Here is a 12,475-nt window from a genome sequence, read left to right on the forward strand (position 1 = left end):
ATGGCGTGATTGTCATGGCAAAAGCGCCACTGTAGCTAGACTGGAACAGTACAAAGAGAGGAAACGGGCGAGAAGAAAGGAGAGAGTGTGACTATTTCAAAGGCTGTTGGCAATAATATCCACATTTATAACTGATTGCATTTCATTGACAGAGACTCTCCACACTTCGCTTTTTAGCCAGAGGTACACATATTCATGACTTTTGAAACCAAGTGACTATTTTGGATTGCTGCACTTGTTGCTACTTCTGACGAAGAACAAACCATCCGGGTGTTCCACCGAGGCCGAGATATTTTGCTCCAAAGTAAAGTAGGTTAAGCGGATTTGTTCGTCACAACATATGACGCAAATGGCAGCGGCTGACTGTTGGTTGGGCTTGTCCCCAAGCCGTGCTAATAATCCAGTTGTCACTTTCACTCATTTCCCTACTCGTGTGAGACCGCTTACAGGAACGTCGGGGAAGAATTAGCAGCTCGGTCGGCCGATCCCTAACCTGACCGGGATCGAGAAAAGCGGGAATGTTGAGCACCGCGTAGCTGACGGGAAGATCCATGCCTTCTAATTTGTACAAACAACATTGTTGTTATTATCCGTGATTAACAAACATTGGGCTTCTTTCTGGGTGAAATTTCAGGATGAACCGAAAATCCAAATCGGTTCATGGATCAAAGGGAAGCTCAATAAAAAGAGTTGTTCAAATGACTCGCCGTCCGCTGCTCTTCACATAATCAAGAGAGAGAGCGTAGCGCGCCTCTTTCCCTCACTTTGCATGTCCTGCTGGCTCATGAAATACAAGAATCATCCACCGATCGCTTTCATCGTCTGATGAGCAAAAGTGCCCTCGGGCTCCACTCATCTATTTGGGCGGGGGGCTAAAATGCCGCGACAGTGTTTATCTTAAGACACGGACAAGTTTTGCAAGTGTTTAGCATGGATTGTCATTTCCTTCGCTTCTTGTCTCGATATCGGATTGTTGCTCGGTCAAATTAGGAATGAATGAAGGAATTTATTCATCAAATCATCTTCGAAATGAATGCAAATGCCATTAGTCCAAAAACAAAAAATGAAGAAACGATTCAGAAAAGAAAAGCGAGGAGGAGGAGGAGGAAGTGCTTTTACCTGCGTATTATCAACATGAATACATGAATACCACCCCTCAAATAAACGCCATCCCTGAGAAAAACTTTCCCATGACATCTTTTTCCAGCACGTGTCACGGTAGACGCCTTTACCACAGCACCTGCAGAGCAGACGTGGCATCTGTAAAGCTGGAGTTTCAAGGAAAAGTGCTGCAACATTCCAGAGCAAAACCTACCAAACTAAATTCAACATTGCCCCCCCCCCCCCCCCCAAAGAATTTGGAATTGGGCAAAAAAAAACCAAAAGAGGATCCGATGTCCGCTGACAAGAAGAGAGCGCCCCTCATCGGAGGGAGGGGAAACGACGTACGCAAGGACTTGGAGAGAAAACTTTGAGAGACAAGTGAGTCGTGTCAACAAACATGATTTGAAAGAGCAGGTCTTGGATTGAGGAATTTATTTGGGGTGTATGACGCAACAACTGCACATTAACTGCAGTTTTCTCAATTACACAACACAACTTCACAGCAATAATGGCGAGTTGCTCCAAAACAAAAGAATACACACAAAAAAATATATATATATATATATTTTCATTTTTTTTAAATCGTTGTAAAACACTTCACAATAGAGAGATATAACTCTTTAACCAGGAAGAGTAAACCAGAGGATAACACTTCAAAAACAACTATCATCGTTGAACTTATTACAAAGTACATGATGTCATCTTGTTCTCCCCAACATCCCGATTCTGAACTTCAACAACTTTACCTGATAAACTTAGTGTGACGTCATGGAAATGTCAAATAGGACATTTCGAGCCCCCGTTTCTGCCTCCATAAAAAAAAAAAACCCAAGTTCTCCAGCATTTGAAAGTGTTACTATCTCTGAATCGATGCTTAATTGGCCCATCTCACAATCTCACATCCTGTTATTCAGTCATTTTCTGATTCCAAACTGTCAAGCAGCTTACCAGAGAGAGCTGTGGCCATGGAGCAGGAGCAGGAGCAGGAGCAGGAGCAGGTGCACGGGCACGGGCACGGGCACAGCACTCTGACATATTTGCAGCAGTCCCCCAACAATCCGGTTCCTGTGTGGGACTGCTCAAGTATTCCCAGTCCTTGTGTCCCTCCTCGCGCCCTCTTGATGCAGCACTGGCTCTGATACGCGTGTGCGTGTGCGTGTGTGTGTGTGTGTGCGCCCCCCCTCCAGCAGACTGAGCCGACCGGTCGTGGGAGTTGCCGAGCCCGCGAACGCAGCACAAAAGACCTTTGCCAGTTTCTTAGCTGTATGCAGTATTGATGGAGTTGCTGAGGGGATGAATTCTCACCGTGCCCTCCACTCCCCTCCCCTCATTCCCAAACACACACACACACACACACACGCTCTCTTTTTCTGCTGGCTTTTTCCGCGCAGACCCTCTCAGCCTCGATTTTCCAGTTAAACTGATCTTATCAATGGACAGCCGAGTAGAGGCTGCACATTAACATGCGTAGGGAGACGACCACCAGCATACATCAAAAGTATGAATATACTGCATATTGGTAAAACAGCTCTTTTGTTTTGATATTCCATCCATCAGTTTCAGCAAAGTTCCTGAAGCCCAAGGTGATAGGTCAGCATGAGGGTGTGCCCATGAGTGCAGGAGAAATGATTGACACCTCATCAGTCACGCCTTCTGTCTCTTATTGGTTGTGTTTCCTTGGCTGCAGGGTTTCTTTATTTCAGAGGCACAAGATGGCGCCAGAGAGGGTGTATTTACCCCCCCCCCCCCCCCCCCCCATCCAGTTTATATCATTTTAAAGACGCACTACTACCACGTGATACTGACTGATTTAACAAGTACATTCAGTGTGTAAGCAAACTCTCTATGAATGCATGGCCACCCACCCCAAGTACACGCTTTGATACGGACCAATCAGAGCCAAGCGCTTTCGCAGATTTCAAATTGGGGAAGATGAACGATCCAATCAGAGCAAATCTCATTTACGTACATTTGCTGTCTCAAATGCCAGGCAGAAAAGGTCAACTAGAATAGCTCGAAAAAGGACATTTGGGGAACTTCCCACTAAAAGTATCATGCAAACAAACAAAAAAAGAACGATGGAAGGGGACCTTTAAGTGTAAATCACGTAGACTACGTTGGACAGTGAAGAAAAAAACGCAACCGTAATCATTCGGAACACTGTGTAATAACCTCTGAGACAAGGTCACTGACTGCTTTAATGCAGATTCTTTTCTCACAGGATGAAGAGGATGACGATGACGAGGATGAGGGTGCAGCAAGGCAACGTCTCAGTGCTCAGGCCGGCAGCCACTTGAATTCAATTATGGTGACATCGAGATTGGTCGGAGGGAAGCGAAGATGTAAACTACGTGCGGCCTCAGCTGCAAAGTTTGGCCATTCAAGAAACGAGGACGGAAGATCGAAATCCAGTCAGTCAGACGTCAGCAAGTCGCCACGGGACATTTGGTGAATTATCGTCATCCCGATAAAGTATTTTGCATTGATGGCCCCGGGTTCACAATCAGCTGTGGAAAGTCAACACCTATTTAACTCAATCAAAACAAACAAACAAAACCAAAAAAACACAAGCTGCTGCACAACACTCATGGATGTCATTATGTCTGTAACCACATTCCATATTAATCTCCCAATTTGTATGTTTCTACTGGTTGGATTTCAACAAATCACACAGCACTAATCCTGTTTATGTGTTCTCTTTTCCTGTGATTAATGATCATATCAATCAATAAAAGATGATGAAAATGCTTCAATTTGCCAGAAGACTGATAACCTTTTCAAAGGGTTGCTGTGAAAATGAAAACTCCATGATTAAAATTGTGTGATGACATTTGGATGAATCAGTCTGAATAGACACTTTTGTTTTTGGACTTTGTTACATGAACTTCCTCCAATGACTTTTTCAAAGGAACAGAAAAAACAACAACAACTCAAACAAGTGACTTGACTTCTTTCTCAATAGAATTACCGATATGAGAATGCTTCGTACATAAGCAGATTGTGTCTGCCTTGGCCACAAGTCCACGGGGCCTATAAAATGCTATTTTCTTTACTTTGGCAAAAAGATATATATATTTTTTTTTTTTTTAAAAAGGGGGAAAATATGTATACTGTATAATAATAATCATTTTTTTTTTTTTTTTTTTTTTTTACAAAATCTCTGTCTTGCGGTATTGCTGTGCCCTGTGCATCACGTGCGGACTGTTGGTCACACTTGGCGTCCGCAGGTCGTAGTCGGCCATGCACACGGCAACAAAGAACAAAGTCCCCCCAGTGAGCAACGCCAAACCTCCAAACCAGCCGGAGAACACGGCCTCTCCGTACTCCCAGCGCGGCATCACGTCGGGCAAACCTTTATCCCAGAACTCCACCACGGTGGCGTACGCCACGATGGACACCGGAGCCAGTGCGCTGATCCCCGACACCCAGGAGAGCACCCCGCACAGGATCAGGAACCTTCTCCTCTCTCCACACCGGTCCAAACACACGTGAACCCCGTCCAGTCCCGGCACGGCGACCAGCAGAGCCAGACCGCCGGTGCATAGCGACACCAACATGAGCACCCTGGAAATCTGCAAGTCCACAGGAAGTCCCAGCAAGGAGTCGTAGGCCTTACACTGGACCCCGACCTCCTCCGTGTACAGGCACATGTGCCACAGTCCCGAATACCAGTTTTCCACTTCGTTCAAGTCCGAATTCATCGTCTTCCACAGCGGGAGGAAGGTGGTGATCAAGGAGGTCACCAGCCCCCCGAAGGTTACAAAGACTGCCGTCCTTTGCATGATCTTAGTGGTGAGGAGAACCATCGCTGCAATGCGCCTCTTACATCGGCACTGGAAAAAGTCCAAAGCACCTGATGTAGCCCCACCGTTGAGGCTCTTTCATATAAGAAAAAAACCCAAAACTGATATGCCAACACAATTGCTGTTCTGTTTCAGTGTTCAACATCAAGACAATGAACTCTGTTTTGAAGGAAACCTTAGAGGACCGATGGCATCTGGGCTCAGCTACCCTCGAACCAATGAAACATGAGCACAGAAAAGCAGCAGCCAATATAAAGGCCTCTTTCTGCGGCTGTGTGGAACTCCTTCCAGCTTTTCCAGAGTTACGTTCTAATTAACATGTGTGATTTGACAAGAGTCCAAAGGAATTTCTCAACACTCGGCTTTTACAAATGGTGACTTCATTTTTATTGTCAACTTCAAGTCAAAATGGATGCCGAAGTATAAAATAACGACAACTCACAAGTTGATTTCATTTCACGAACAGGCACTCAATTTACTCACATAACAAACACAAAGTGTTCCCCATTGAAAGGAATAAAAATGCCATGAATCCGTTTCGGTCCGCCAAAACAATGCATTATGCATAAAACAAAGAAAAGAAAAGAAAAGAAGTTGACGAATAAATTGAAGGTCAAATTTTGACCATCTTTCTCAGGTACGTCAATGGTGTGTAATAATCTTTTATGTATGAAATAGTTGTTGTTGTTTTTTTTTTTCTTCAATACACTACATTTCAACCCACATGGGTTAATATTAATTAACAGATGTCACTAAATATACCTTGTTGTATTGTCAGATAAACAGGGGTAATATCTTAGTGAGAGTGGTGGTTAACATCACACACATGGTTACCAATAATGATTTTTATAATGCAGTGTCGTATAAGACTACACCAAGTACATAATAATATCACATTTGTAATTGTGTAATGTAATAATGCTGATCCAGCAAATCCAAGTCCCATAGTTTGGTCGTTTCAGCTGTTAAGGGACATGGTGAAAACAACTGTATGGTGAAATATTTTCCCTAAAATAATAATAATAATAATAATAATAATAATGAGCAAAACAAACATGCAAGAAGTTTTTGTATACAAGACAAATTAAATGACTTAACACAATGATTCGCTGAACAAGAAACAAACCACCTTGTTAGCAAATACATGAGGCATGTGCGAGATTGAAACATGCAAGCTGCAAACTAAAGATATAAAAGGGAGCAATGGCGTGGGGAAGAGATTGGAAACAGCTTTTGGGAAAGGAGGATGAAAAGAAAAAGTGCAGCAGGTCTCTTGCCATCATCCTAAATGTCGGAGCCCATCTCGGCACACTGCTTGTCTGATATGTGTGTCGCCAGAGACTCAATGATGTCCAACAGCAGCAACTGGCTGAGGGATCGCAGGTTGGGGAGCTTGGATACCTTAGGAAGGGGAGGAGGAGAGCACAAATTAAAAAGGGGGGAAAAGAGAAGAAAACCAAGAATAAACGGCGCTTGATTTGCTCATGCGGAAAAATATAAAGCAAGCCGGAAAACAAATATCAGTGACGAGGGGTGATCGTTTTTTGGGCCATAAACAAATGATTCTAAGAGAGGCGCTTTGGGCCTCATGGTCTAGCGAGGAGGTGCTTGTTCAGCCGTCCGCCCTGTAAACAGAGGAGATGGAGGCTGCTCCGCGAGCAGGCCAACAGTGTCAAGTCTCCTGCAAAGATGACGCCACTACAAGGTTAGCTCAGCTGCAGCGAGCCCCCAGGGCGCCGGATACGAGCCCACCCACCTTGATGAACTGGTGGACAATGATGTGGAGGCAGTGCTTCTTCATGTCCAGAGCTTCCGTCTTATCGGCCGCCTCCAGAATCTGGACCGAGAAAAAAACACGTCGCATACGTAAGCGGCGTTTTTCCCGATAAGGTCACGCCGCGCCAAGCGCTCGTACACAAATACCTGCAAGACATTCTCCACGGTGACATTCATCTCCAGGTTCTGCTTGCAGTAAGCCTGCAGCCTGTTATTTGAAAAGCCATAATAATACGGTGCCGCAAACAGATAACTGGGGAACAAAAGGTCAAGGAAATGAGTCATTCTTAACACTGGCAAATACATGACAGACACAACACTATATCACGACATACTGGAAACTTAGCATTACACAGTCATAATGCAGTTTTTTTTTTTTTTGATTGACACTGACAGAGATATTGATTTAACGATGTTTATGTGCAGCACTTTATGTGACAGTGTTAGAATGTAGAATGTTGCAGTTTTGCAGTTTCAACTAGAATCTTGGCTCCAGCCTTTCTGTCTGGAATTTTCATGTACTTCCCATGCTTGCGTGGTTTTTTTTTTACCCAGGTATTCGTTACCGACAACAACAATATTACCAAAACAGCCTCATTGTCCATAGGTGGGAATTTGAGTGCGAATGCTCGTTTGTCTATATGTACCCTACGACCACACACACGACCCTCATGAGCACAAGCAGTATAGAAAATTGACTGATCTGTTTATATTTACTGGGATTTTCAGTTTGCCCCTCTCATATAGCTAATGAAAAAACAATTATTCTGCCAAGTGTATAAGGGAGTTCCCATAAAAGACCACTGGAGCGCACTGCAGTCACTGAGGCAAATTTCAACTACCTCCACAAGAGGGCACCATCACCATTGTTAATGAGCAAGTGCAGATCCAAGTCATTAATCTTCAGGCTTACACCTTTATAAATATATTTACAGTCTTTCTCTAGGTTTCCGAGGAATCCGATTCCCGCCCACCCCCCAAAAAAAACCAAAAAAAAACAAGATTATGGGTATTATTCCTATACTCTGGCCCAATGCGATGACGGGTTCGAGTTCGACAAGGATACAGAGAATCCTCCGGAGGCATGTTGACATCTCCATAGTAGATGTAGCGCAGCATGGACTCGAACGCCTGCTTACTGGGAACCATCTCTCCGATGGAGATATTTACCTGGCCGTCCTCTGGCATGAAGGAGCGGAACATGGCCTCAAAATAACTGAGGGTTCAAAGGGTAAAAGAAGGTGATGAACCGGCGTAGAAAGACAGCCGTAGGTTTGCACACCTCTGCCGTAAGACTGTAGAAACGGTCAGTACCCGGAGCGAGCCGCCAGTATGGCTTTATGAGCGGGTCTTGGGTGTCCGTCCAACAGCAGAATGATGTCACAGAACTCTTGGCCTCCTCCCTCCAGGTAAGCCTTCATGTCCTGCACCAGGGAGGTGCCGATGTCCACAGGCTGGTCCGAGTACAACCTGGGAGGCGGCTGCTGCTTTCGGCGGACTATCTCCACGATCAGCGGCGTGGACAGATGTTCGAACTCCCTCGTCATGATCACCTGGTTGAAGTGGGATTCCTTCACCACAAAATTCAGGCAATGCTCCTGAAGGAAAAGAGAATTCGTTGGGACTTCCTATGCTTGTGAACGCATCATTTGCCATACTGTGAACCACCACCAATGGCGAGTAAAAAAAAAGACCTTCAGCTGGTCGAGTTGGAGCTTGTCGGCATTTTCACACACACTGAGAACGTTCTGCAGGTCGACAGAAGCCTCGATGTACTGAACACACAGCTGCTCCAAGCGGGAGAGCTTAAAACTCAGGGCCAGTTTGTAAACATCCATGATTAGGAGAACATCCTGAACATGACCTGGAAATCAGAAGAAAAGGAATGGAACTTGTTCATGAAAACATCATGCAAATACACTCATGTTGTAGATTCAGGAACTCAACCACAATGTTCAGGAAAGATTTGCCTCGATTGTTTCAAAATCTGTATAAATCGCGGTGGATTGTGTTTGTAACCTTGGAAATGGCCAAGGATGTACACATGTGCACAACGCTACCTCTGCGTGGGTATTGGATCTTGTCCGTGTAGAGAAACTGCATCAAGACTTCAAAAGGCTGGGCTTCTGCTTCCCTGATGGCTACCTCCAGCACCGGCCGTCGGTGAGCCGCGCCACCGGTGGCGCCTTCCTCACTCTCCTCACTGCTGTCCTGTTTGGTCCTCTGAGATTACAGATGAGTGAGGCGATCGATGGCCATGGCCTTCGTATTGCGATTGTGCGCTCTGCTACGTGCGTACAACAAGTATTGCTCGTCCAAAAAGCTTCTGACCTGTCGCTGTCTTTCCTGAGCCTGCAGGATTTTCTTGCGCAGCCACTGGCATCTTGCGGTCACGATGGCGATGTGTCCCAGAACTCGTTCTTCCCGCTAGAAAAGATAGGTTCCTTTCATTGGCTATTAAACCAGCAAACAAATGCAATATCACAGAAGTGAGCGAAACCCACCTCTCCCAGAATAAATTCCACATCACAGAACTGACGGTTCTCCCACAATTTACCGTAGTCTTCGTGGAGAGTACACTTTGGGTAGCAGGAAAACTGCAAGGAGGAAGAAAAAGATTCATGAATAATAATAATAGCTTCTCACTTGTGGGTGGCAAAGATTTCGAACCGGAATAATGAAATATAATATAATTGGGTCATTTGGATACAACACCAATTCGCAAATGAAGTCACGTACTCCAGGTCACGTACTTGACGTAGAACTGCAGAGCCGGTCTACTCGGCGACAGAGGCAAGGACAAAGTCCTTCGAAGGAAGAAACCTCGTGCAGATCCAAAGACATGGAACAATGAAAACTTGCCCACCTGAAACCTGTACATCTCCCCGCTGCGAACATTGTTGTCCACAGTCCCTCCAAAAATGTACATCGCGTCTTGAATTACGGCCGCTGCATGGAAGAGCCTCCCGCTGGGCATCTGAGAAGAGACACAAATAATACAGTGGGAAAGCTCTCGCTCAGTTTGGGTAGGTACAAGCTTTTGCTGAAGTAATGAGTTGCAGGTCAGTTGTTAAACAGCGGCGAACGTCTTTAGACTTCTACGATGGTTAAGAATGTTCAAATGCTACTCATTGCGTTGCCCTAGAAACGCTGCATTGACGTTACACCCGACTGCAAAACTGTTCTGTTTGAATATCAGTGACGATCAAAAGAAAACTAGAACGATGCAACGATTTTATTTTACGACGTGCAGTTGTCATGTTCGTCCCGCTTCTTAATAAGGTGCGCAGAATGTGTAGTTTAAAAATATGATCTACAAAAGCTATTTTTGAACAAGGCATTGACTTTATTATTCTTAACTTCACTTATAAAAGCAGGTGACGACTCTTGCAACAATGTGGGAAAACGGGGGTGAACAGCGAGTGCCGACGACCACCGATCCACCTCATGACAATTCCTACCTCACTGTCCAGGCTGGGGTGGATCACCTCCCAGCTCTGAGAGTCGACATCGTAGCAGTGCAGCTCGTTGGGCAGAGTGTTATCGGCAGCACCGCCAAACACATACAGGTGGCGATCGAAGGCGACCATCGTGTGGCCGTAACGCCGCTGCGGAGGTGGCGGAGAGCCTCGTAGTAAATGTTCAGTGGGGATGCGTGTCCACCTGCAAGGAAGACGCCTCGAACGTTGGCAGCCGTTGAATTAGTTGGGTGTGCAAGTGACACTTAATAGCACTGATTGGGCTCACATGTGGCCATTGAACTCAAACTGGAAGAGGTTGTTGGTAATCTTGGCTCCACTCTGACCCGAAAACACAAACATCTTGTTCCTGCATACAGCTACGGGGAAGTTGCAGCAAGATGGAGGAATCTCACCGCTCTGTTCGATCTGATAGTGACACAGAAAGAGAGACGTCAGCACGTGAAAATATTTGTGCGTGCTCCAGCTTCGCTGATGCAAAGATACCGGCCTCTTCCCAACATGCATGTTCTCTGTCCTGCAGACTGACGGTCCACATATCATTCAACCTACATGGAGGAAAATGTACGTCACGATTGCGCACTGTCGTCAAAAGGGGCACGGAGTGCAGCATAAAACATACCTGGCATTCCCATCATAACCCGCAAATATCCACAACTTATCACTGTAAACTGTCGCTCCGTGAGCAGAGCGAGCCACTGGCAAGCTAGGACACACAACAGAAGCAATGTAACAGAACTTCATTTCATCACAAATGGTTTGCAGCATTTGAAATGAAGCATTTCCCCGAGTGCAAAACAATCGAAGTTTAACTGCGAGTTCTTCAAAGTAAGGACAAATGAATTGCATTCAAAAATACAATACCTCCCCTCCACTTTCCATTCCGTCCACTGTCCTGTTGCAAACTTGTACTCAAAAAGATCATTTTTATTTTTAAGGTTTGAGTTGGAGTATATGTCTCCTGTATAGCCCCCTGAAATATATATGAAAAGGAAACGTCAGTATATTTAACCCATTCACTGCCAGCCTTCCCAGTTAACCTGGATATTTGACTTCTAAAGCCGTCAATGGCAGTGAATGCGTTAACATTTGTAGACAATGGTTAAGGAAGGAGCTTTACGGGGTACCAAAAACAAACATGCTGCTGCCGTAGACAACAGCTGAATGGTGATAGCGGGGAGCAGGTGGTGTTCCCGTGGTGAAGGCCCTGTGGAACATGAAGTATTACAGTCAATAGTCACATTGCACATCTTATGCTTTCAGGATAAGCCATGACTAATTCTTACCGACACCAGGAGCAGTCCTTCACGTCGAAGCGGAGCAAGTCATTCAACATGTTCTTGCTGTTGGCAGACATCAAATTGTAATATCATCTAATGGAGTGAAAACAACACCGTAATACCTTACTCACCCGTTGTCTCCCCCAAACACGTAGATAGCATCCCTATATGCCACAACAGTGTGTTTGCTGCGCCTGCATAATGGCAAAGAAAGCGCAAAGTGACCAAACAGACGTTCTTACCTGTTAATAATGGATCACTGGGCTGTCAGCGCGTTACCTTGCTCCAACAAACTCATCACATGGAGGCAGTCTTCTCCAACGGTGAACAGTCTCGAAAGGACCAAAATTAAGTGTCAGATATTCCACGCTGTCGGAACAACTGTGGTCAAAGTCAACACTGGGGGCCACTTTGGTTGATTTACACGACATTTTTCTCCACTCATCCAACGCGAGCACGTATCAGGGCCACTCATCTGCAGCTAATGTCATCGTCAACTTGTACGGAAATCAAACTTCCGCTTCGCTGCCGGCTAAACAGCCGATGCTAAAAACAACTGCTAGCTGCTAAGCTAATGCTAAGGTCCAAAACAACGACGAAAAAGTCTATCAATAGGATTATGTATGGACGGGAAACACCCAATAATATTTATCTTATCCGAGTCTTTGTATTTGTTGGCTGGTATTCAAGAGAAATAGGAGCAAATATTACGAGCACTTATACTCACTAAACTAAAATATAAGAGAGCTGTCATAAAATGCACAATGGCCCCGCCCCGCCCCGCCCCGCCCCCGAGGTTGCGTCAGCGTCAGAGCTCGAGACTGCCTCTCGTGGTGTGTTTCCCAACCTCAGAAAAAAAATGTAATCTGATGATCTCGTTGCAGTCTACTCAAAAATCTACTTACGCGGGGTCAAACGTCGTCCTGTTTAGTCTTCCACTGATTGCATACCATTTTTAATTGGCATTAGTTTATTTGAATGTGTCATATTAATCATTACTACCCACTTTTCACTGGCAAACTGGGGCTCATCC

General features: G+C 45.2%; 2 protein-coding genes across 3 annotated transcripts; both read right to left on the reverse strand.

The window, feature by feature from the left end:
* Positions 1 to 3,683: 3,683 nt before the first annotated feature.
* On the reverse strand, positions 3,684 to 5,173 carry cldn26 (claudin 26). Its single transcript, XM_061768179.1, has one exon. It carries the CDS (start codon positions 4,908 to 4,910, stop codon positions 4,254 to 4,256), a length of 657 nt encoding a protein of 218 aa, XP_061624163.1. The 5' UTR covers positions 4,911 to 5,173; the 3' UTR covers positions 3,684 to 4,253.
* A 97-nt stretch (positions 5,174 to 5,270) lies between these two features.
* Positions 5,271 to 12,223, reverse strand: lztr1 (leucine zipper like post translational regulator 1). 2 transcript variants are annotated; one of them, XM_061768170.1, is made up of 19 exons: positions 11,722 to 12,223; positions 11,574 to 11,636; positions 11,449 to 11,505; positions 11,290 to 11,369; positions 11,027 to 11,135; positions 10,785 to 10,868; positions 10,653 to 10,710; positions 10,431 to 10,570; positions 10,145 to 10,346; positions 9,550 to 9,660; positions 9,188 to 9,280; positions 9,015 to 9,110; positions 8,744 to 8,906; positions 8,378 to 8,547; positions 7,998 to 8,281; positions 7,750 to 7,899; positions 6,831 to 6,936; positions 6,664 to 6,744; positions 5,271 to 6,308 (listed from the first exon to the last, which is right to left on the reverse strand). In XM_061768170.1, exons 1-19 carry the CDS (start codon positions 11,871 to 11,873, stop codon positions 6,192 to 6,194), a joined length of 2,316 nt encoding a protein of 771 aa, XP_061624154.1. In that variant the 5' UTR covers positions 11,874 to 12,223; the 3' UTR covers positions 5,271 to 6,191. The 2 variants fall into 2 exon arrangements, with proteins under 2 accessions (XP_061624154.1, XP_061624155.1); XM_061768171.1 differs by lacking the exon at positions 11,574 to 11,636 and having other exon boundaries at positions 11,685 to 11,800.
* Positions 12,224 to 12,475: the final 252 nt, after the last annotated feature.

Source organism: Phyllopteryx taeniolatus, chromosome 3, assembly GCF_024500385.1.
Source record: "Phyllopteryx taeniolatus isolate TA_2022b chromosome 3, UOR_Ptae_1.2, whole genome shotgun sequence".
Lineage (NCBI taxonomy): Eukaryota > Metazoa > Chordata > Actinopteri > Syngnathiformes > Syngnathidae > Phyllopteryx > Phyllopteryx taeniolatus.